Source organism: Mauremys mutica, chromosome 11, assembly GCF_020497125.1.
Source record: "Mauremys mutica isolate MM-2020 ecotype Southern chromosome 11, ASM2049712v1, whole genome shotgun sequence".
Taxonomy (NCBI): domain Eukaryota; kingdom Metazoa; phylum Chordata; order Testudines; family Geoemydidae; genus Mauremys; species Mauremys mutica.
In genome coordinates this window covers 53,356,670-53,380,898 of record NC_059082.1, presented here as the reverse complement: position 1 = coordinate 53,380,898, position 24,229 = coordinate 53,356,670, and the positions used below count along the sequence as shown (strand labels likewise).

The 24,229-nt window shown below is 45.0% G+C and overlaps 1 protein-coding gene across 3 annotated transcripts in view; it reads right to left on the bottom strand.

The window, feature by feature from the left end:
- LOC123343894 (CREB binding protein) overlaps positions 1-18,211 on the bottom strand; it is a 187,994-nt gene extending 169,783 nt beyond the window's left edge. For all 3 annotated transcript variants that reach the window (XM_044979412.1, XM_044979413.1, XM_044979414.1), the window contains exon 1: positions 17,814-18,211. In XM_044979412.1, the coding sequence (XP_044835347.1) occupies positions 17,814-17,898 (85 nt within the window). In that variant the 5' untranslated portion in view covers positions 17,899-18,211. The remainder of the gene's footprint in view (positions 1-17,813) is intronic.
- Positions 18,212-24,229: the final 6,018 nt, after the last annotated feature.

Below are 24,229 nucleotides of genomic sequence, written 5' to 3'. Positions count from 1 at the left end.
AATCCAATCTGTAAAATATCACGATTTTTAAGCCCATCTCATGATTCTGGTGGATACCGCTAGAATCTCATTTTTGAGGAACCACAGGTATTTATGATGAATCCAAAACCTTCTGATCACCAAAAGAAAAGGATCCTATATCTAGAGCACATAACCACAAAGACATATCAGTAATTGCTATCAACACTTAGTATTTTCAATAGTAGCCTATAATGAACCTGACATTTGGAGATAAATTACTTACTACCAAGTTTTTCTTTGCAACCCTGACCTTGTATAAAGTAGTGTTTTTCTAGACTAAGGGATGGTCTACGCTGGGATCTTACATCAGCACAGCTACATCTCTCAGGGATGTGAAAAATCCACCCCCCTGAGAGAGACAGCTATATCGACCTAACCCCAGGTGAAGACAGTGCTTTGTCAACAAAAGAATTCTACCACCTCTTGGGGAGGCGGATTATCTATGCTGACAGGAGAACCCCTCCCCCAGGATAGGTAATGTCTACAATGAAATGCGAGAGCAGCACAGCTGTCACATACTCAGTGAAGACATATCCTACGCAACAGAGAATTTATACAAACACTTTCTAAAGCAAATTATTTTCTCTTTTGTATTTTTTTAATTTAACTTTCTGAAAGTTAAATGTACAACTGCTTTTACATTTTAGAAAAAAATTGAAACAACCTTTTAAATTCAAATTGTAATCTAGTCAGAAAAAGCAGCAAAGTAACAAATCAATACCCAGACAGAATATGATGACCACATCTCTGCCTCTACATGATAATGTTTAGTTAATTATTTGGGGCTGTTTTATGAGGTCAGTTTAAAATTAACATTCTTGCCATTTGTAACCAAACTTAGGTACTGGTATGTCACATTTTGTATGAGACTGAAAATAATCCAACTACCTTAAATTCAGAAAGAATTAACTTCAGTGTTTGGAGAATAGCTTGCTTCCCTCCACTCCCAATAATCAGTAAGGGTTGCCTTTTCTTTTTACAAAGACACCAGTTTCTTTTTTTAAGTTTACTCTATTCCATACTTACTGAAAACAAAAATGTTTCTTCCTTGTTAGAGAACTAGGGACTGCTGATCCTCCAGTTCAGTCACTAGGAAGCAGCAGAACAGTCATGAAGGCAGGGCTGCCCCCGGGGGGGGGGGGGGGGAAGGAAGTGGGGCAATTTGCCCCAGGCTCGGGGCCCCCACAAGAATATAGTATTCTATAGTATTGGAACTTTTTTTATGGAAGGGGCCCCCAAAATTGCTTTGCCCCAAGCCCTCTGAATCCTCTGGGCGGCCCTGCATGAAGGTGGCACAGGCTGGCTCCTGTCTCTCTGACTCCTGTCTCTCATACGGTACTCTCAAAGCTAAAACCCATACTAAAATTATGGTAAATGCAAGCAAAGTGTCTCTTAAGACTAACGACCCTAGAAAGATAAATGTAAATAAAGTACAGTTAAGGTCCTTGGCTTCAGGGAAGGTTGGTGGAACAGACTAGTTTGAGGAAACTGAGATAAGGAAAGTCTCTCAGATTAGTGCTCCTATCCTTAACAGGTGGTATATAGTGAGCAGTGCTGACGGGATTAGTGGGGTGAGGGAAAGACAGTCTGATAGAGATTAAGGTACTTCATACAACTGAGATTGTGCCTCCAAGGGGCAATAGACAATGCTAAATTTGCCAAAACCCCAGCAGTTACTAGGTTCTAAGGGAAAGTGAAATGAGAGGGAAGTAGAAGCTCTGCTAGCTCATTCTGCCATGCCTCCCCCAATGCCACTTAGTGACCCCCCACCTTAAAACAAACAAACAAAAACCACAACCCACATACTGCTCCAGGAAAGTATGTTTAAAATGGAAAAAAGTCAGCTACTTTGGACCACCTGCACCCCATCCCACCCCCATCAAATCACTCAAATGGTTTCATGCCATTTTACAATTATGCATCCTTGAAGCAAGCAGTGCAGAAGGGAGGGACAGAAGGGAAGGGGCAAGAAGCTGAAGCACTCTGTGGGGGAAGTCTAGGTTGGATACTAGAAAAAATATTTCACTAGGAGGCTGTGGAATCTCCATCTTTAGAGGTTTTTAAGGCCCGGCTTGACAAAGCTCTGGCTGGGATGATTTAGTTGGGGTTGGTCCCGCTTTGAGCAGCGGGTTGGACTATATGACCTCCTGAGGTCTCTTCCAACCCTAATTTTTGATTCGCTCCATTCAATATCCATTCAAGGCACCTCAACCCTAATCCTACAAAGGATTCTGGGATTGCTGTTAAAGCAATAAAACTGTAGTTGGTTTTAGAGTGGAGAAAGTCTGGAAAAATCATGATATATTTCATGCCTGGGGTAAATCTTGTAATCTTGGACCTGATGGCTGTTACAGAGGCAAAGCTCCCACACTGTACATTAGGTATAAAGCCTTGTGGAGACAGTAGTAAATAGTGTATGGAATACTCATGCATTAGATGTTTAGATGGCTGCACCGGAAAAGTTCTCTAATCTATTTCCATTTTTTGTTTGTATCCTGGGAAAAAAGGAAAAAAAGACTTATTTATCATACTTTTTTCTCCATTCTTGGATGGCATCTTCAGCAGCTTGGATACTTCCGCTGCCATTTTCTTCTGAGAGAGAGAATCAATAGCATTTAGAAGGGACACGTTTTCCCTTGTATGAACACTTACTACTATTATCAGGTTATTTCTTGTGTTCAACCAACCACCATCTATTAATATCACGGTTAATTCTTTAGCTCTTTGTTTATTTTTTCCTGTTTTTCCATATGCAGTATTTAGTAGATATACAAGCTTAGATCTTCCTGAAAGATTATATTCTGATTAAAATACTTCAACTGTTTTTTTTTAAATTGCTCATTTGATGCTATTTAGCATAACAGGCAGGTGAAACTACCAAAATCAGGGTGGGGCATTTCAGATTTTACAGCATAACCTTCCACTGATCTGTGTTAATGTTGGATTTCCAAGATGAACAGAAACCCACTAACCATTCTGCTCTCTCCAGTCTGTCCCATTCCCATCACCTCTAGGCTCCCAGTTTAATAAAACTGTCTTATTGTTTCCTAACAGGCGTAAGCACACTTAGGTCCTCAACAGTCAACTTTTTAGAACAGTTAAAAATTCATTCACAAAAATATTAGAGCCTATTTCCAGTATCAAAATTATATAACAGATACACATACAGACCATATGCATTTAAATGAATGAGTGTAATAGATGTTCAAAGAAAATGAACAGTTTCAGAGTAGCAGCCGTGTTAGTCTGTATCCGCAAAAAAGAACAGGAGTACTTGTGGCACCTTAGAGATGAACATATTTATTTGAGAATACGCTTTGGTGGGCTAAAACCCACTTCATCGGATGCATGCAGTGGAAAATACAGTAGGAAGATATATATACACACAGAGAACATGAAAGAATGGGTGTTACCATACAAACTATAACGAGAGTGATCAGTTAAGGTGAGCTATTACCAGCAGAAGAGAAAAAAACTTTTTGTAGTGGTAATCAAAATGGTCCATTTGCAGCAGTTGACAAGAAGGTATGAGGAACAGTGGGAGGAGGGGGGAAATAAACATGGGGAAATAGTTTTACTTTGCGTAATGACCCATCCACTCCCAGTCTCTATTCAAGCCTAATTTAATGGAGTTCATTTTGCAAATTAATTCCAATTCAGCAGTCTCTCATTGGAGTCTGTTTGTGAAGTTTTTTTGTTGTAATATTGCGACTTTTAGGTCTGTAATCAAGTGACCAGGAAGACAGAAGTATTCTTCGACCGATTTTTGAATGTTATAATTCTTGACGTCTGATTTGTGTCCATTTATTCTTCTGCACAGAGACTGTCCACTTTGGCCAAGGTACATGGCAGAGGGGCACTGCTGGCACATGATGCCATATATCACATTGGTAGATGTGCAGGTGAACGAGCCTCTGATAGCGTGGCTGATGTGATTAGGTCCTATGATGGTGTCCCCTGAAGAGATACGTGGACAGAGTTGGCAACAGGCTTTGTTGCAAGGATAGGTTCCTGGGTTAGTGTTTTTGTTCTGTGGTTGCTGGTGAGTATTTGCTTCAAGTTGGGGGGTTGTCTGTAAGCAAGGACTGGCCTGTCTCCCAAGATCTGTGAGAGTGATGGATCGTCCTTCAGGATAGGTTGTAGATCCTTGATGATGCGCTGGAGAGGTTTTAGTTGGAGGCTGAAGGGGACGACTAGTGGCGTTCTGTTACTTTCTTTGTTGGGTCTGTCCTGTAGTAGGTGACTTCTGGGTACTCGTCTGGCTCTGTCAATCTGTTTTTTCACTTCAGCAGGTGGGTATTGTAGTTGTAAGAACGCTTGATAGAGATCTTGTAGGTGTTTGTCTCTGTCTGAGGGGTTGGAGCAAATGTGATTGTATCGTAGAGCTTGGCTGTAGACAATGGATCATGTGGTGTGGTCTGGATGAAAGCTGGAGGCATGTAGGTAAGTATAGCAGTCAGTAGGTATTCGGTATAGGGTGGTGTTTATGGGACCATCGCTTATTAGCACTGTAGTGTCCAGGAAGTGAATCTCTTGTGTGGACTGGTCCAAGCTGAGGTTGATGCTCGGGTGGAAATTGTTGAAATCATGGTGGAATTCCTCAAAGGCTTCTTTTCCATGGGTCCAGATGATGCAGATGTCATCAATGTAGTGCAAGTAGAGCAGGGGCGTTAGGGGACGAGAGCTGAGGAAGCGTTGTTCTAAGTCAGCCATAAAAATGTTGGCATACTGTGGGGCCATACGGGTACCCATAGCAGTGCTGCTGATTTGGGATACGTTGTCCCCAAATGTGAAATAGTTATGGGTGAGGACAAAGTCACAAAGTTCAGCCACCAGGTTTGCCGTGACATTATCGGGGATACTGCTCCTGACGGCTTGTAGTCCATCTTTGTGTGGAATGTTGGTGTAGAGGGCTTCCACATCCATAGTGGCTAGGATGGTGTTTTCTGGAAGATCGCCAATGGATTGTAGTTTCCTCAGGAAGTCAGTGGTGTCTAGAAGATAGCTAGGAGTGCTTGTATCATAGGGCCTGAGGAGGGAGTCTACATAGCCAGACTACCCTGTTGTCAGGGTGCCAATGCCTGAGATGATGGGGCGTCCAGAATTTCCAGGTTTATGGATCTTGGGTAGCAGATAGAATACCCTATTGCGGTTCTAGGGGTGTGTCTGTGTGGATTTGCTCTTGTGCTTTTTCAGGAAGTTTCTTGAGCAGATGGTGTAGTTTCTTTTGGTAACCCTCAGTGGGATCAGAGGGTAATGGCTTGTAGAACGTGGTGTTAGAGAGCTGCCTAGCAGCCTCTCATTCATATTCCAACCTGTTCATGATGATGACAGCACCTCCTTTGTCAACCTTTTTGATTATGTCGTCAGAGTTGTGTCTGAGGCTGTGGATGGCACTGTGTTCTGCACGGCTGAGGTTACGCGACAAGTGATGCTGCTTTCCCACAATTTCGGCCCGTACACGTCAGCGGAAGCACTCTATGTAGAAGTCCAGTCTGTTGTTTCGACCTCCAGGAGGAGCCCACCCAAAATCCTTCTTTTTGTAGTGTTGGTAGGAAGGGCTCTGTGTGTTAGCATGTTGTTCAGAGGTGTGTTGGAAATATTCCTTGAGTCAGAGACGTCAAAAATAAGATTCTAGGTCACCACAGAACTGTATCATGTTCATGGGGGTGGAGGGGCAGAAGGAGAGGCCCCAAGATAGGACGACTCTTTTGCCGCGCTAAGAGAATAGTTGGAAAGATTAACAATATTGTTGGGTGGGTTAAGGGAACCACTGTCATGGCCCCTTGTGGCATGTAGTAGTTTAGATAGTTTAGTGTCCTTTTTCCTTTGTAGGGAAGCAAAGTGTGTGTTGTAAATGGCTTGTCTAGTTTTTGTAAAGTCCAGCCACGAGGAAGTTTATGTGGAAGGTTGGTTTTTTATGAGAAAGAAAATGAACAAATTAAAAAAAACCCAACTGATTTGATTTTTTTCCTGAAAAACACCTGGCTTTTCTACAGCAGAATATGAATTTTTTCCAATTCTTGGGGTATACCTGGTTGGTGGATTTTTTTTCCTTGAAAAAACTGTGTAAAAATGACTGCATCCAAAAGTAGTACTTATCTTGAAAATGGAATCTGGTAAGCCACAGCCTGCATAACAGAAGAGATGATTGGATAACTATCCAGACTTCTTTGCACTTGAACTTCTGAACACCTTTCTTGAATTGGGGATCAGGTGGAAAGACAGAATATGGTTTGTCCATATCTGAACCAGTGCATCAGTTACCAAGGCTCTCTTCTATGGTTACTCTAGAGAAATAAAACTGATACCATGAGGCCCATCTTTCCAAAAGAATCCAGCTTATTAGGGAGCTTACTGAGAAGAGGGCCACAAACAGAGCGAGGCCATGAGCACACAACAGTCTCCCTGCGACCCCTCCAATATAATAGAGAGGGTGACTTTGACCTTTGGGCAGGGATGGTCTCCTTTTATTCTGCCATTTTCTCTTCTAGCAGCACAGTGGTGTCCCAGACAAGAGGAATGGCACTCAGATCTTTGAATAAAAGTGGAGATGTGTGGTGTAAGTGGTCAGAGATAAAAAGGACACTGACAACTCAAAATGTAGTTAGCCTGCAAATGTGAGTTAAAAGTAATTTTAGGGCCAACATTTTCCTATTTTTAAAAATCTTTTGCCCTGTCCCTGGCTGCTGTGTGCAAAACCTGAACAAAGGAGGAACTGACTCACTCCTCAAATATTGAAACTGATTGCACAAAGTAAAATAATTGAAAGATTTAGATAAAATGTTTTTTTCTATAAACTTTCACTTACAATATAAAGGGTCACATTTGCTATTTCAAAAATTTACCTGACATGTACTAGCCTAAGGTTTAAGAATACCAGTCAGGGTTAAAAAAAAACCTTCACTCCAATAACTCCAGAAGCCACATCTCAAACAATACAATTGGTGTACACTACATTTAAACTCTAACGAGGCAGTCAACTTTCTATTTAATCTTTTTTTAAAGATAACTTTCTAAAAATCTATTGCTTTTTTCCACATTATCTTTCCCTTTTGGCTTCACACCTCTTTAATGCATCTTTTCCTGAATGGTCTTCAATGTATTTCCTCTTTTCATTCTCACCCTCTATGTACTGTATCTCAGACTATCTCATCTCCCCAAAATGTCTGTCTACTAGATTTTTCTAACTTCTCTCTCCTTCCAGGCTCCCATTAACACATTCACAGTTAACAGCCAGAAGTAAAAATGAAAAACGGGGGGAACCAGGTGAGAAACCAACCTTCCCCTACCTCGAGCTGCCAGAAAGAAGATAGCAGTGGAATTCCTATCAAGATGCTTGCCATAGACTCATCACTGGAGTAGGGAGTAATCTTTCATATCAATCTCTGGTTAGGTGTCTCAATTGGATTCCACAAAAACTTTATCTAACAGCTGAAAGGTAAAAGCAGCACACTTGCTCTGCTTCCCTCTGACACCAAAGAGCCTCCTGCTGCTTGCTGAGTGATGTGCATTCTCCACAGCTCCATCCCTTCTCTGGCTGCTGCTAGAGCAGGGGTCTCAAACATGCGGCCCGCGGGCCGCATGCGGCCCGCGGAGCTCTTCCCTGCGGCCCGCGGAGCTCCCCAGGGGAGCTCCGCAGGGGCCCCCAAGAGAAAAGCGGAGGCTCCCGCCTCCACCCCTCTCCTGGAGCCTCGGCGCATAGAGCGCCGAGTCTCCGTCCGAGCGCCTGAGCCCCGCCCCGCTCAGAGCCGCGTGGGGAGGGGGCGGGGCTGGGAGCTCTGGGCTGAGCGCTGCGCTCGGCGTGGAGCTCACAGCCCCGCCCCCTCACCACGCGGCTCTGAGCGGGACCGCCGGAGACGCGCTCGGGTAAGGGGGGGGGAAAGCGGGACCCGCCGGGGCCGGGCCGGGGGAAGGGAAGCGGGACCCGCCGGGGCCGGGCTGGGGGGGGGGGGGGGGAAGGGAAGTGCTCAGGGCTGGGGCAGAGGATTAGGGTGTGGGGGGATGAGGGGTTCATGATGGGGGGGCGCTCAGGGCTGGGGCAGAGGATTAGGGTGTGGGGGGATGAGGGCTCTGGCTGGGGCTGAGGATTAGGGTGCAGGGTCCTAGTGCCTGCCCTCCGCCAGTACTGGCAAGGCAGGCTTCCCTTACCCTGAGCCTCTCTAACCCCAAACCCTCAGCCCCAGCCAGAGCCCTCATTCCCCCCGCACCCTAATCCTCAGCCCCAGCCCTGAGCACCCCCACATCATGAACCCCTCATCCCCTGCACCCTAATCCTCAGCCCCAGCCAGAGCCCTCATCCCCCCACACCCTAATCCTCTGCCCCAGCCCTGAGCGCCCCCACATCATGAACCCCTCATCCCCCCGCACCCTAATCCTCTGCCCCAGCCCTGAGCGCCCCCACATCATGAACCCCTCATCCACAGCCCTCACCCCACACTCCAAACCTCTTCCCTAGCCCTGAGCCCCCTCACATCATGAACCCCTCATCCACAGCCCTCACCCCACAGCCCAACCCTCTTCCCTAGCCCTGAGCCCCCTCGCATCATGAACCCCTCATCCACAGCCCTCACCCCACAGCCCAAACCTCTTCCCTAGCCCTGAGCCCCCTCGCATCATGAACCCCTCATCCACAGCCCTCACCCCACAGCCCAACCCTCTTCCCTAGCCCTGAGCCCCCTCCTGCATCATGTACCCCTCGCCCTCAGCCCCACAGCCCTCACCCCTGTACTCCCTCCTATCCCCAAACTCCGTCCCAAAGCCTGCACCCCCACCCCCTGCCGCAGCCTGGAGCCTGCATCGAGCACAGAGCCTGCATCCAGACCCTCTCCCCCACCCAAACTCCCTCCCAGAGCCTTAGGCAGTAAATCTAAGTGCGTGTTTTGTCCTTTGAGTGAGGTGCATTACTGAGTGTATATATTTATTAAAACTGCGCGCGCTTAGGGGAGGAGGTGGAGAAGAGACAGGGCAGGGGCGGGGCCTCATGGAAGGGGTGGATTGGGGGTGGGGCCAGGGGCAGCAAGGGGGCGTGTCAGTGATGCGGCCCTCGGGCCAATGCACTAGTCCTCATGCGGCCCTCGGGGTCATTTGAGTTTGAGACCCCTGTGCTAGAGGGATATCTTCACCTCTCAGTCCCTCTGGTCCAGTGAGTAATTCCAGATCCTCCCTTTGCTATTGCTCATATTTCAAAAGCAGCAGCAAAACTGATGTGATTTTTGTCACATCAAGCTGCCCACTGGATTCCGAAAAGCTACAGCCAAAAAACATGTCCGATTTTTTATTTGCTGTAGCTTGCAAAAGCTCTGAACAGCAGCAAAGGCACTGAAGCTATCTGTCCACTGACCAGGAAGACACACTATTAGTTTCAAACATAAACTTAGTGTAAGATTATCTTTACAGCCATAAAGACTAGAAATGTCAGGGTTTTAAAATGAAGTCTCAAAATTTATCACTCACCTAGGAAAGATTCCTGTCTCACCACAAGTGACACAGTGAACGCATTTTTTCAGCCTTGCTTGTAACAGCAGGCAAAACATTTTCACACAAAATTTAAGTTGATTCTGTTCCTCTAAAAAGGTGGAATTATGAGAAAAGAATGCTTAAAATTAAAAGCTGACTCTTACTGAAAGGAGCATGAAATGCACAAACTGTATGGGACAAAAAGTCAACAGGCGAGTCCCTTTGGTTTAGCCTCCATAAACTGATAGCTCTGCAGCCTCCACATAGTGTAGTGAAGGAGACACAACCCACCTCCGAAGAATGAGCAGATTAACTAACTCAAGGGGAGGAAATTCTCTTGCCAGGCAAATATTTGTAGTGCTGCATAACTGTAAAATTACTGTCAAACATCAGACATGTAGCACAATAGTTACTGTTTATTGTGTTTTTAAATTAGCTTCAAATTATTTTTTCAGCAACTGGCAATATTAAAGGGGTGAAAAGTCTACCTGCTCCTATCTCCCTTTGAATCACAAAAGCTCCTAAAGCATTTATTTCCATTCAAGAAAATCTGGGATTTACATTCCTTCATCTAAAAGGATACATCAATTTAATGCAACTATACCCTCATTATATATACACATTATATTCTGAAAGTCTCTCCCACAAACTGTCTTCTTAAAATAGATATACAATACACATATTTAGATGTAATTTAATCATTGTTACCGTAACCTACTATAAAGGATAATTTTAAGCAACATTATAAACCAGCAAACCCATGACACACTGTAAAAATTAACAATGAAACAAAACTTATGTTCTTTACTGCTCCTTTAGGCTGTATAAATGTGGCTTCAAATGTTATATTTTTATGTTAAATTCTAAATCCCTGAAGGGCACTTTTTCCTTTGCTTGGCAATTTAGCTTTGAGAGCCTGTGCAAAAGCATACAGCACTGAAGCATATACCAAATATACATAAGGAAGAGATCACATGCCCACATTTGGAAACAGTGATTTTATACACTTTACTGTAAAAAACCTTCAACTTTCAATGTGCTGCATAAAAATACCAACATCATCATACCAGAATGACAGTCAACCCTGTGTAAAGCTCTATGGTCCTGAACCTGCAAGAAGCCAAGTAGTCTCAAGTCTCATTGACTTCAATGAGTTGAGGCTAGTCAGCACCATCAAGATGGTCAACCCCTCATTGGTTCTTATCCTGTATAACCATACAAAGATTCTGTACATCTTTGAACTGCATCTCTGAAATTTGGGGGGAGGAGGGGTGAAAGACTGTTGCTACTACAAAACAGATTCAAATTCAGTATTTACAAGATCCTAGTTTTGTATTAACTCATGGCTTTATCCCATAAGAGTACACAAAAGCAGAAATTACATAAAGAGAAGGTGAACACACCCCAATTTATCATTATGAATAAGGGTAACTCCTGAAATAGTGAGATGCCTGCTTATATATGGCAGAAAAATGTATCCTGACCTACGATGCTCCAACTTCCTTCTCTTTGCGCAAAGAGAAGGCTGCTGCCCCAAAATGTTACACCAAATACGCTTTTAACAGATAAGAACTATATTATTTCTACCTACGTGATTGGTGGGGATGACGTAGGCCTTTCACCTCTCTGACAAAACAGTTCATTTTGCTGTACAGTAACTCCCCACTTAACGTCCTCTTGTTTAATGGTCTTTCGATGTTACGTCCCTGCTCCATTACAGAACGTGGTAGTTTAAAGATGTGTAATGCTCCCCTATCATGTCGTTTGGACGCCTGCTTTGTCCACAGCTGGCAGCTCCCCTATGCCATTCCCCCCCCCCCAGCACCGCATCCTCACTCCTCCCCCTAGCCTCCTGAATACCACAAGACAGCTGATTGCCACGGGCAGGAGGCGAGGGGAGCAGGGGGAAGGCACTGATCTGCGCGGTCTGCCGACAAGTGGGAGGCGCTGGGGGGTGGGGTGTAGGGGAGCTGATGGGGGGCTGCCAGCCTGTTAAATACTTGTATTAAATTGCATATAATGACTTTTGTCTGGCAAAAAAACATTTCCCTGAAACCTAAACCCCCTCCCCCATTTACATTAATTCTTATGGGGAAATTGGATTCACTTAACATCGTTTCGCTTACAGTTGCATTTTTCAGGAACAGAACTACAATGTTAAGTGAGGAGTTACTGTATTGGACGTACTCTGGGAATTCTCACCAGGTCATACTTGATACTATGCTTATACACATGTTATTTATTATATGAATACTGAAAAGTTATTGCACTAGAAGTGTACATTGCATTTACCAAGCGGTTTAAATTTTGGAGTAGGAACTTATTTTTCTCGTGTGCCAAAGGAGAAGGTAAATGCAAGATGAAGTGGAGTATTGACAGATTGTATTAATTACATTTGGTTCAGAATTTAATATTTAGTAATTTGCTGCAATCATCAAGATGACAGTTCTCTTCTGCAAAAACAAATGTGTTAGTCTCTAAGGTGCCCCAAGGACTCCTCATTGTTTTTGCTGATACAAACTAACACGACTACCACTCTGAAACCAGCAGCAAAGAGTTCTGTGGCACCTTACAGACTAACAAACGTATTGGACCATGAGCTTTTGTGGGTGAATACCCACTTCGTCGAATGCTCCAATACGTTTGTTAGTCTGTAAGGTGCCACAGAACTCTTTGCCACTTTTACAGATCCAGACTAACACGGCTAACCCTCTGATATTTGACACTCTGAAGCCAGTTCTCTTCTGGTTGCTACACAGTTTTTGCACAGTCTATGATGCTTGTAACGTGCATGAATTAACGGAAGTTTTTCAAATTGAAAGTGTAAACCAAGTAAAGAAGAAGATGTCAGATTCCTAAGCTGTCCCAGTTATTTCACTGTACAGGGCCATAACCTGAATTTCTTCTGCTGATGTTTCATAAAAACAAAATTCTGCTTATGTAGCAAGATTTTTTTATGCATTTTCCTTCACATTTTATTATTAGAGACATTTGCAAGAAAACAAGATCATTGTTTAATAGTTCAGATGAAGAATAAGCGGTCAGAAGAGATGAAGTCATAACATTCTGTTTGATGCATCCCATTGATTGCTGTGGAAATAACTGTGATGGTATGGACACAGGGTTATGACCAAGTCAGGAAACTACAGCAGGAATAGAAATTGAATCACCTCTACAAAGAAAACTTCAAGAATTACCCTAACAGATAGCAGGAGACCTCAAAGGTGCAGCAAAGTGTGCCTCCTCATGCACAACCCCTAGATCCAGTGGGTCTCAAATATTTTTACTGGTGACCCCTTTCACATAGCAAGCTTCTGAGTGCGACCTCCCCCTCCCCCCATACATTTAAAACACTTTTTTATGTATTTAACACCATTATAAATGCTGGAGGCAAAGTGGGGTTTGGGGTGAAGGCTGATAGCTCGCGACCCCCCATGGAATAACCTCACGACCCCCAGTTTGAGAACCCCTGCCCTAGATTCCTGTCTATGTTCTGCAGAGGATTACACATGGGTAATGTGTCTGTTCCACAGCACAGCACAAGGCAGAATCTATCCTGAAATTTATAAAGCCATAAAAAAATGCACCCATTGATAAACTTCTGGGCACATGTACAATTAGAATTCAAAATACAATTTCAAAATGAATTCCAAATTAACAATGCAAAGCACAAAATACCTTGCATGAATTTCCATGCAAGATCAGACCTGTAATCCATTTAGTATCCTACCTCTGACACAGGTTATCATCATATGCTTTACTGGACAGTGCAAGAAATCCCATAATGGATAATTTTGGAATAAGATGCCAAGTGGGATTTCTCTTCTGAACATCATGCTGTTAGTATGTTTTTCTTATATCCCAATGCATAAGTTTTTATCTCATTTATATATTTTTATCCTATCTAGTGTAACTCTGGGTGTTCTCATCCAAACACAATCCATTTTTGAATCCTACTGAGCTCTTCATCTGAATTATATCTTATGGCACTGAGTTCTATAGGTCCATAGGGAAGAAACTTTTTGACATGATAAAATCATTTTTAAAAAAACACACACACAAAAAACAACTCAGCTCAACCCACTTAAACATGCCTCCTTTCATGATTCCCTCCCCTGCTCCCCACCACTATACATATACCTGGCCAGCCTTAAGAACCAATATACCTGTAAAAGATTGAGCTTTATTTTATGCTTTAAGTGCCATGGAAAAAGTTTTCAGGATAATGGAATGCAATGTGTTGCAAATGAATGTAATACATTCTATAGAACAATTTAAAAACACAATATAAAGCATTTGTTCTTCAGCTGTACCTCTTCCTCCCCCCCCCAAAGTATTTATTTCATAATTTTTTCTCAGCAGAATTCAAATGTGCGAACTACCGTTGGGACTGTACATGAATGTAAATCCAAGAAAAAAAAATCTTGTACAAGTGACCTTTTGTGTTTGCACATTTGATCATACAGGCAATAAGTTTCATGGAAGCAAATTTTATTAGCTGTGCATAACAGTTAATGCTTTTAAAGCATATACACACACAAATGTTCACATGGCATAAAAAGGAGATATGACTTTACAAAGTGGTTTAAACCTATCAATTCACAGTTAGGTATATGAATATTTACTCCCATAGTCTGTCTTAATTTAAATAGAAGGTATTATCTTAAAGATTCCAGGGCCTTAAAAGCTGGATGATTTTTATTAAACTAACTTCTTTTAAACTGAAAGAAATGATACCTGAAGTGCATGTCCATATTTCTTGGGTACAGTGCAGAAAAAAAGGTCTAAGTAAAATGCGTATACATGTATAGTTTCACTTCTTAAAAGTGTTTTAGTTAAAAAAACAATGAGTAGGAAACAGCTAATAAATTTAAAATTATGCAAATTAATTCATAACAAGGTCAATTTTTTTTCTATTTTAAATAATTTGAAATATACTAAAATATTTATGTTTAAATTTTATACACTGGACAGTCACAAAACTTCATTAATTGTCACAACTACTTGTTTGGATGTTTAAGAAACAGACAATTCTTAATCAATCAGCACATAATTTGAAGTTCTAAAAAACACCAGGCAATTCAGTGTTGAAACTGCAACTTATTAACTCACTTTAGCCATCCTAACTTCCCTAAATCATGTGAGTGTTTAATTTTATAAACATTTAAAATTTTAAAGATTATAAAATAAAACAAACAATCTGAACGACTGTAATTGTTAGTTCTTGAAAATAATATATTTCTACAGCACCAAAAGTCTGCAAGGCATTTAACAAATACAGATGCATTCCCTTGTTTGCACCATAGTATACAGTAGTTTAAAAAAAAAAAAATCACAGCAGCCACATTATATTGGTGCTTTTAGGCATCTTAAGGAATGCCCATTTTGCTACATCTTTAATTAATATATCATCAGTGCCCACACAGCATGCATTGGCTCCAGAGATGTTAATTTAAAAATCTGGATGGTTTACTGTACATCATGCCAAAATGTGAATACTGACAACATACTAAATGATTATGGCCCTCAAAGATTAAAATTAACAGACTGCAATAACCAAGTTACCATAAACCTACTTTTTACATTAAATATTTTTATAAAGACGTTGCAACTTAGGTGTTATGAAATAAATACGAGATGAAATGAGAGTTAAAGGCTTAAAGTTGTGCAACAAGAAAGTCACTCAGTATTTAAGAAATAATTATACAGAAACAAAAACGCACTGATCCTTCCTCCTGGTTAGGTAGATAAATGAAAACCCTTTCCCATGGATATTTTACTCATTAGCTTAGTTATATGGATGAAACTTGGCAATTAGTGGGCAGCTAGCTGTATTCCCAGTAACTAGCTTTGATTACTGTACTGTGTTGCTGTTGTAAGAACACAAGCACCTTAGCAATCCAACTAATATACTGACTTATCCCATATACACTGTATTAATTCTATCAATATACCTTGATTTTCTACTGTTAATAAAATGCTAAATCAAAGTGTAATTTTAAAATTTATAGAACTATGACATTAACAAAAAAGTTCACAACATTTCTAACTTCAATCACACAAACATTACTCCAATACACTAAGGAAGATTTGCCTCAAAGAATTCTTACAGCACTCTAGAATAAATGGAAAGAACCAAAATTCTACATATTCTAATCTCAAGGAAAACAGGCTGCTTAAATCTACTAACTGCTGCTAAAGCAGCATGTGAAAGAGAAACAAGGAAGAACTTAGACTAAATATTTAATGAAAATACCATTATTTATAGCTAATCCTGCAATGGGACTACTCACAAGAGTAAAATTAAGCATGTCTGTAAGCATTTCCAGGACTGGGGTTTTATTCATCATTCAATAGCAAAATATACAGCCTGCTGCTTTTGAGGGAACATCACTCAAACCTATCAATCAGAGCAACTGGCCAAAGGCAACTTTCACAGTTGCAACACAACATTATTATTAAACCAACAGGCAAGAAGATCCCACTTGAAGTTCATAGTTTTGAGTAATATTTTACATAAGAACCCTAACAATTTGTTTTGCCTACTAGCAGTGGCAACAAATATAAAAACATTCAATTGGAAAAAGCACTTTCAAGATACTTAAGATCAACAACAAAATCAATGCTACCTGCAACTTTTTTAATCTTAATTTTTATCTTTAAAATTGTTTCAGACATTGTGCATACTGAGATATTCCTATTTGTCAGACATGTAGTACTTGCTCTGTCACTGTCATTTTTCCATTGACCAAGGCCCTAACTCCACAAACACTTTTGCACATGCTTAACTTCATCTACCGGAGTGATTCCGTTCAGAGACTACCCACATGCATCAGTTAGTTTGCAAAACTGGCACATAGTTTCTCTTTAAAATTAAAACATCCAAAATTATCACCTTCAAAATTCACAGTTTCAAATATTTTACCGATTATTGTTACAACTGCAAGATTGTGACTGAAAGCTTAGAAAAAGTTATTTCAATTTTTTTAGTTTACACGGTGCATTTCACAGCAATGTGTACTGTCATTCACTGTCAACTCCTGTCAGTTCCAAAAAAAGACTTAAAATGGCTAAGTACTACACCTGACCTAGAGTTCTTCAGCCAATTTTTGTACATTTTCTTTTTTAAGTGTTCCTCTGCTCCCCACCTGTTATGTGAAAGGCTCAGAGAAACAGTAAAGATGGCTGAAAGACAACCTGCTGTCAGATTTACACCACATTAATGTGTAAACATTACAAAACTAGTGGAGGTGTTTTCATATATACAAGATAATGTATCATACAAGTGAAATGCTTAAGAAGATATGCACTTTTTTTTTTTAAGGAAAATTGCTCAGAGCAGACTGAGTCGATCATTTATTAAACCCAGTTTTTAGTTAAGAACAGGGTCATGATAATACATTCAAAGATGAAACTGGATGCACACACAAAAGAAATGCGTGTACACTGCACAGAATTATATTTTAAGGGAGGAAATTTGACAGCCCATAAAATACTCTGCCCCAGTGTGTTTAAAAACGACATCATATGCTCTGGAGAAAAAAACAACACTATTGTCCCAAGCCAAAACTTTTGAAAGCAGTTACTGTGAACGAAAAACACCTACTTCTCTGAAGCACTTCACACTGATTCCCACATGTTTATACCGCATTTCTGAACAGATAGGAGCTATTCCATCACACTGGGTAACTATGCGGTTTTGACGAAGTTATACATGCACAGGCTATGCAGGAATAAATCTGTCTGAATACACGTTTACTTCAGAAACCAACAAAGCCGTTGAAGATGTTGCCTCAGTCAGAGAAAAATACAGAAATTCTGAAGCTCTGGTTGGCTCTATCGTTAACTTACACTTGTTTCTCAGGCACAAACAAGCGCAAGGTGAGGCTGGAACAACCCCTCTCGCTTCCGTCAGCTCTTACTACGCCCTAGAGCCCTTCGCTGTTTATAGATCTATGGTTACGGGCTGAAGTTACACACAGGGTCCGACCATGGAGCTCAGCTGGAAGAGCCCCGGGAGTCAGCTGCAGGCTGTGGCTCTCCGGCAGGGCAGCCTCCGCTCTTGCCCTGTCGGCTCTGTCAGCTGGCAAGGGGGCGGGGACCCCGCTAAGTGCGACTCACCCCGGCCGGTTCCGCTGGGAAGCGCGTTTCTCTCGATCTCGTAGCAGGGTCTGCACCTGGGGAATGCTGCGCGCACCCCCAGGAGCCGGCGGCTCTGGTGTATAAGCGACCCCCATGAAGCCGCCCCCTGCCCGGCTCCGAGGAAGTGGAGCTGCGAGCTCCAGCGCTGGGCTACCCACCCACCCGCCCCTCTCTGCCCCCGGCCCCCTCACCTGTGCTGTCGCTGGCGGAGAAGCCCGGCGAGTTGAGCTTGGCTCGCTTCGGGTTGGGCGGCCCGTCCAGTAAGTTCTCCGCCATGGTAGCCGGCTCGGCGGTCACAGCTCCAGCCCCGCGCCGCCCGCCGGGGCCGCCCGGATCCTGCACTCCCGGCCTCGGGCAGCCGCCAGCTGAGACTCCGCGCGGAGCGCCCGGGAAAACTCGGCCGAGCAACAGCGCCGCTCAGTGCTCGGCCGGCGGCGGCCCCCGCTGCCCCATGCCCGGGCCGGGCCGCCGCCGCAGCAGGCCGCAGGGAGGAGGGCTCGGGGCGGGGTGGGGAGAGAGCCCAGCGCCCCCTCCCTGCCTGGCTCGCTCCTCCCGGCCGCTCCCCCTCCCTGCCGAGCGAGGAGGTGCCCGGATGGCGGCTCAGTCAGTCACTCGGGGAGCATAGCGCCCCCCCACCCCGCTCCTCCTCGCCCCGTCCCCTCCCCTCCGAGCGGGGGACTCGCCCCGGCCCCGCGCCGGGCCCTCGCTCGGCCCCTCGACCCCCGCCCGCCCAGGAGCAGCCGCCACCGCCGGCAAGAAAAACAATGAGCGCAGCGCGGCGGCCGCGGCAGCCACTGGTCCCGGCGGCGGCGCCCGGCTCGCCCCCCGGCTGGCGCTGCCCCGCTGGCCGAGCCCGTCTGCCCCTCCGCGGCGCTCCGTGCGGCTGCCCGTGCCCCGGCGGGCGGCCCCGCTGCCCTGGCCCGGCCTGGCCCGGCCCCGCTCCCGCCCGCGCCGCGCTCCGGCTCCGCGACAAGATGGCGGCTGTTGATTCCTCAATTAAAAAAAAAAGTTTTTTTTTCTCTTCTCTTTTCCAGGGACCATGGGGGCGGGGCAGGGGCGGGGCCTGCGTTTTGCGTCACCGCGCACGGGCACGCCCCTCCTTGCCGCTCCCGTAAAGACGCGAGCGCTGCCGGAAAGAGCCGAACTGAGCCTGACTTGCCAAGGGGCTTCTGGCTGTGGGAGGAAAGGATGCAATTGTATGTAAATAAACATGCAAATTAATCCCTCCCATCTGGCTCCTACTAAATTACCCAGGGGCCTATCACCTGGAGCCACAGAGGATGGGCAGTCTGCTGTCCCACTGCTGCAACAGCACCCGCCAAGCATATGCACCCCTCAAATACTACCTCCCTGCACTGCCCCTGACCCCACCCTGTGTGCCTGCCTCCTATAGGACCAGTGCAACAGGGGGCAGCATCCACCCCATAGTTTTCTCAGAGGAGAGAACTCCTGCCTCCTCTTTCAGCCTGCCACCCATGTGTCCCCATAGGGGCAGTGCATACTCTCCCCCTGCCAACCCACTCCCATGGACCCATAGCACTGGTACAACAGAGTGCAGCATCCACCAACATTTACAAAGAACATCAAGCTGGACTTTTGATGCCTTGGGAGACCTGGAGTACAAGCCTCTTCACCATGCTGCTCACCTATAATACTGGTGCAATAGGCAGCAATACTGCCTCCCCATTGCCCTATCTGCCCATACCCTTCACATGCTACCTTCCTGTAGAGCAGGGGTGAGCAAACTTTTTGGGCCAAGGGCCACATCTGGGTGGGGAAATAGTATGCAGGGCAAGGGTAGGGAGTTAGGGTGTGGGAGGGAGTGTGGGGTGTAGGAGGGGATGCGGTGTGTGGGAAGGGGCTCAGGGCAAGGGATTGGGGCAGAGGAGGGGTGTGGGGTGTATGAGGGGACTCAGGGAAGGGGGTTGCAGTGCAGAGTGCAGGAGGGGGTTCAGGGCAGGGGTGCAGGGTGCGGCAGGGGCTCAGGGTTGGGGTGCATGAGGGGTGCAGGATGCAGCAGGGAGCCAAGGGCAGAGGGTTGGGTGCAGGAGGAGTGTGGGGTGTACGAGGGGGCTCAGAGCAGGGAGTTGGGGTGTGAGGTGCAGGCAGGAGGCTTAGGGCAGGGAGTTGAGGGGTGGGGTACAGGAGGGATTCAGGCTCCAGCCCCGCTTACCTCAAGCGGCTCTGGGGTGGCAGCAGCACGCACCGGCGCCAGGGCAGGCTCCCTGAGGGGGTGGATCCAGCCTGCAGGCCGTAGTTTGCCCACCCCTGCTGTAGAGCCAAATCTCTTGCCCCCAGGCTACATCCCCATAGCGCCCACACCCCATCTCACTGGTGTGATATGGTGCACCATCCACCATGCTGCCTATCCACAGCACCCAAATCTCTTAGCAACATTCACCCATACCCCCTTCCACCTCATAATGCCCCCCATGCTCCCCATACTGTTTTCTCCATAATGCCACCTCATGCAGCCTCTCTGTAGTGTCCATACCTTCCCACACCAGCCTGTGCCCACTCCATGACTTCCCCATAGTGTCCACCCACAGCTCCCAGGCTGCCTCCCTATGGTACCTAAATGTCTATATGATGCTCTCCATCCACACATACCCAATCCCTGCAGCATCCAGATCTCCACACAACACTTGCCCACGTATCTATCATGCTGCTTCACTGCAGTTCTTGCACACCCACCTTTTCAGCCCCATGCTGCCATTCCACAGCATGTGCACATGCCAGACAGCCTCTCCACAACACCAATCTACCTGTGCACCCCCTTGCTGCTCCATGCAATATGTGCACACCCATCACATCACCTCTGCATATTGGCACAAATACACCTGAAGACACAGTCCCTGCCCTAAACAACTTGCAATCTAATTTTAACAAAAGAAATAAATGAAAGAAGGAAGGAAGAAGGATTCAGCAGCTAGGAGAGAAATCGGGGCATACTGTTTGTCAGAAGTGAAGTGGGACTGCGGTATCCTCAACTCCCCCTATGACTTTTGCTATTTTTCATAATGCCCAGTCAGTGAATTTTGCACCATGGCTTTGGTCAATCCTTACCTAGAGTTCTCTCATTTCCACCAGGTGTGGTCAATGGTCTTGAAAACAAAGGATATACCAGAGTCGATTACAGCAGTTCACAGCATCCTGCCTCCAGTACTAACCCAATATATGCATCTGATGAAGTGGGTTTTAGCCCACGAAAGCTTATGCCCAAATAAATTTGTTAGTCTCTAAGGTGCCACAAGGACTCCTCATTGTTTTTGCCAATATATTCTGGTTCAAAAGATGATGATAAAACTAGTGTGTAGATATCATATGGATTTGCAAGTGGTGGTGGGGTAACCCACTGGTGCATGTGTGTTAGAGGTCCTGCTCTGTGCCAATCTGCAGAGGATATGAGTTGTTAAAGACCATAGGTATAAAGCTTTGGTTCTTCAGCTCAAGCCATAGCAGCTTGTGCTTTTAGCTTTAAGGGACCGTTGTTCAATCCCTGGTGTTTCAGCAAAGATAGTGGCTATCGCAGTGGCATAGTAGCTCCGAAATCATTCTGATATAGCTCCATGAAGATGTTTCTCCAGAGTACAGAAGCAGTTAGAAAATCAAAGTGATATTTGGATACATTGTGAAAAGGATAGCAAACTGTGTGGAACATATAATTCTCGAGTTAGGTGCTATACATGCAGAACCACCTGATATTCCAAACCTGATATTCTATGATTCTATGAACAAAAAGATCGGTCCTTACCCAGACAGTTTACAATCCAAGTAACCTGCATAGATCCCTATTGATTTTTACCCACATGGATTATGGCCTTAGATTTTAAACTCTTAAAGGAACTGCCTTTAATTATCATAGAATATCAGGGTTGGAAGGGACCTCAGGAGGTCATCTAGTCCAACCCCCTGCTCAAAGGAGGACCTAATCCCCAACTAAATCATCCCAGCCAGGGCTTTGTCAAGCCTGACCTTAAAAACCTCTAAGGAAGGAGATTCCACCACCTCCCTAGGTAACCCATTCCAGTGCTTCACCACCCTCCTAGTGAAAAAGTTTTTCCTAATAGCCAACCTAAACCTCCCTCACTGCAATTTGAGACCATTATTTCTTGTTTTATCATCTGGTACCACTGAGAACAGTCTAGATCCATCCTCTTTGGAACTCCCTTTCAGGTAGTTGAAAGCAGCTATCAAAATCCCACTTCATTCTTCTCTTCTGCAGACTAAATAATCCCAGTTCCCTCAGCCTCTCCTCATAAATCATGTGCTCCAGCCCCCTAATCATTTTTGTTGCCCTCTCATAGAATCATAGAATCATAGAATCTCAGGGTTGGAAGGGACCTCAGGAGGTCATCTAGTCCAACCCCCTGCTCAAAGCAGGACCAAACCCAACTAAATCATCCCAGCCAGGGCTTTGTCAAGCCTGACCTTAAAAAGCTCTAAGGAAGGAGATTCCACTACCTCCCTAGGTAACCCATTCCAGTTCTTCACCACCCTACTAGTGAAAAAGTTTTTCCTAATATCCAACCTAAACCTCCCCCTCTGCAACTTGAGACCATTACTCCTTGTTCTGTCATCTTCTACCACTGAGAACAGTCTAGATCCATCCTCTTTGGAACCCCCTTTCAGGTAGTTGAAAGCAGCTATCAAATCCCCCCTCATTCTTCTCTTCTGCAGACTAAACAATCCCAGTTCCCTCAGCCTCTCCTCATAAGTCATGTACTCCAGCCCCCTAATCATTTTTGTTGCCCTCCGCTGGACTCTCTCCAATTTGTCCATGTCCTTCTTGTAGTGTGGGGCCCAAAACTGGACACAGTACTCCAAATGAGGCCTCACCAGTGCTGAGTAGAGGGGAATGATCACATCCCTCGATCTGCTGGAAATGCCCCTACTTATACAACCCAAAATGCCATTAGCCTTCTTGGCAACAAGGGCACACTGTTGACTCATATTCAGCTTTTCATCCACCGTAACCCCTAGGTCCTTTTCTGCAGAACTGCTGCCCAGCCATTCGGTCCCTAGTCTGTAGCAGTGCATGGGATTCTTCCGTCCTAAGTGCAGGACTCTGCACTTGTCCTTGTTGAACCTCATCATATTTCTTTTGGCCCAATCCTCTAATTTCTCTAGGTCCCTCTGTATCCTATCCCTACCCTCCAGCGTATCAACCACTCCTCCCAGTTTAGTGTCATCTGCAAACTTGCTAAGGGTGCAGTCCACACCATCCTCCAGATCGTTAATGAAGATATTGAATAAAACCGGCCCCAGCACCGACCCTTGGGGCACTCCACTTGATACTGGCTGCCAACTAGACATGGAACCATTGATCACTACCTGTTGAGCCCGACCATCTAGCCAGTTTTCTATCCACCTTACCGTCCATTCATCCAGCCCAGACTTCTTTAACTTGCTGGCAAGAATACTGTGGGAGACTGTATCAAAAGCTTTGCTAAAGTCCAGAAATAGCACATCCACTGCTTTCCCCTCATCCACAGAGCCGGTTATCTCATCATAGAAGGCAATTAGGTTAGTCAGGCATGACTTGCCCTTGGTGAATCCATGCTGACTGTTCCTGATCACTTTCCCCTCCTTTAAGTGGTTCAGGATTGATTCCTTGAGGACCTGTTCCATGATTTTTCCAGGGACTAAGGTGAGACTGACTGGCCTGTAGTTCCCTGGATATTCCTTCTTCCCTTTTTTAAAGATGGGCACTACATTAGCTTTTTTCCAGTCATCCGGGACCTCCCCCAATCGCCATGATTTTTCAAAGATAATGGCCAATGGCTCTGCAATCTCATCGGCCAACTCCTTTAGCACCCTCGGATGCAGCGCATCTGGCCCCATGGACTTGTGCTCGTCCAGCTTTCCTAAATAGCCCCAAACTACTTCTTTCTCCACAGAGAGCTGGTCACCTCCTCCCCATACCGTGCTGCAGAGTGCAGCTGTCTGGGAGCTGACCTTGTCTGTGAAGACAGCGGCAAAAAAAGCATTTAGTACACTAGCTTTCTCCACATCCTCTGTCACTAGGTTCCCTCCCTCATTCAGCAAGGGGCCCACACTTTCCTTGACTTTCTTCCTGTTGCTAACGTACCTAAAGAAACCCTTCTTGTTACTCCTAACATCTCCGGCTAGCTGCAACTCCAAGTGTGATTTGGACTTCCTAATTTCACACCTGCATGCCTGAACAATACTTTTATACTCCTCCCTGGTTATTTGTCCAATCTTCCACTTCTTGTAAGCTGTTTTTTTGTGTTTAAGAGTCTGCTGGACTCTTTCCAATTTTTCCACATCCTTCTTGTAGTGTGGGGCCCAAAACTGGACACACTACTCCAGATGAGGCCTCACCAATGCTGAATGGAGGGGAATGATCATGTCCCTTGATCTGCTGGCAATGCTCCTATTTATGCAGCCCAAAATGTCATTGGCCTTCTTGGCAACAAGGGCACACTGTTGACTCATATCCAGCTTCTCGTCCACTGTAACCCCTAGATCCTTTTCTGCACAGCTGCTGCCTAGCCACTCGGTCCCTAGTCTGTAGCAGTGCATGGGATTCTTCTGTCCTAAGTACAGGACTCTGCACTTGTCCTTGTTGAACCTCATCATATTT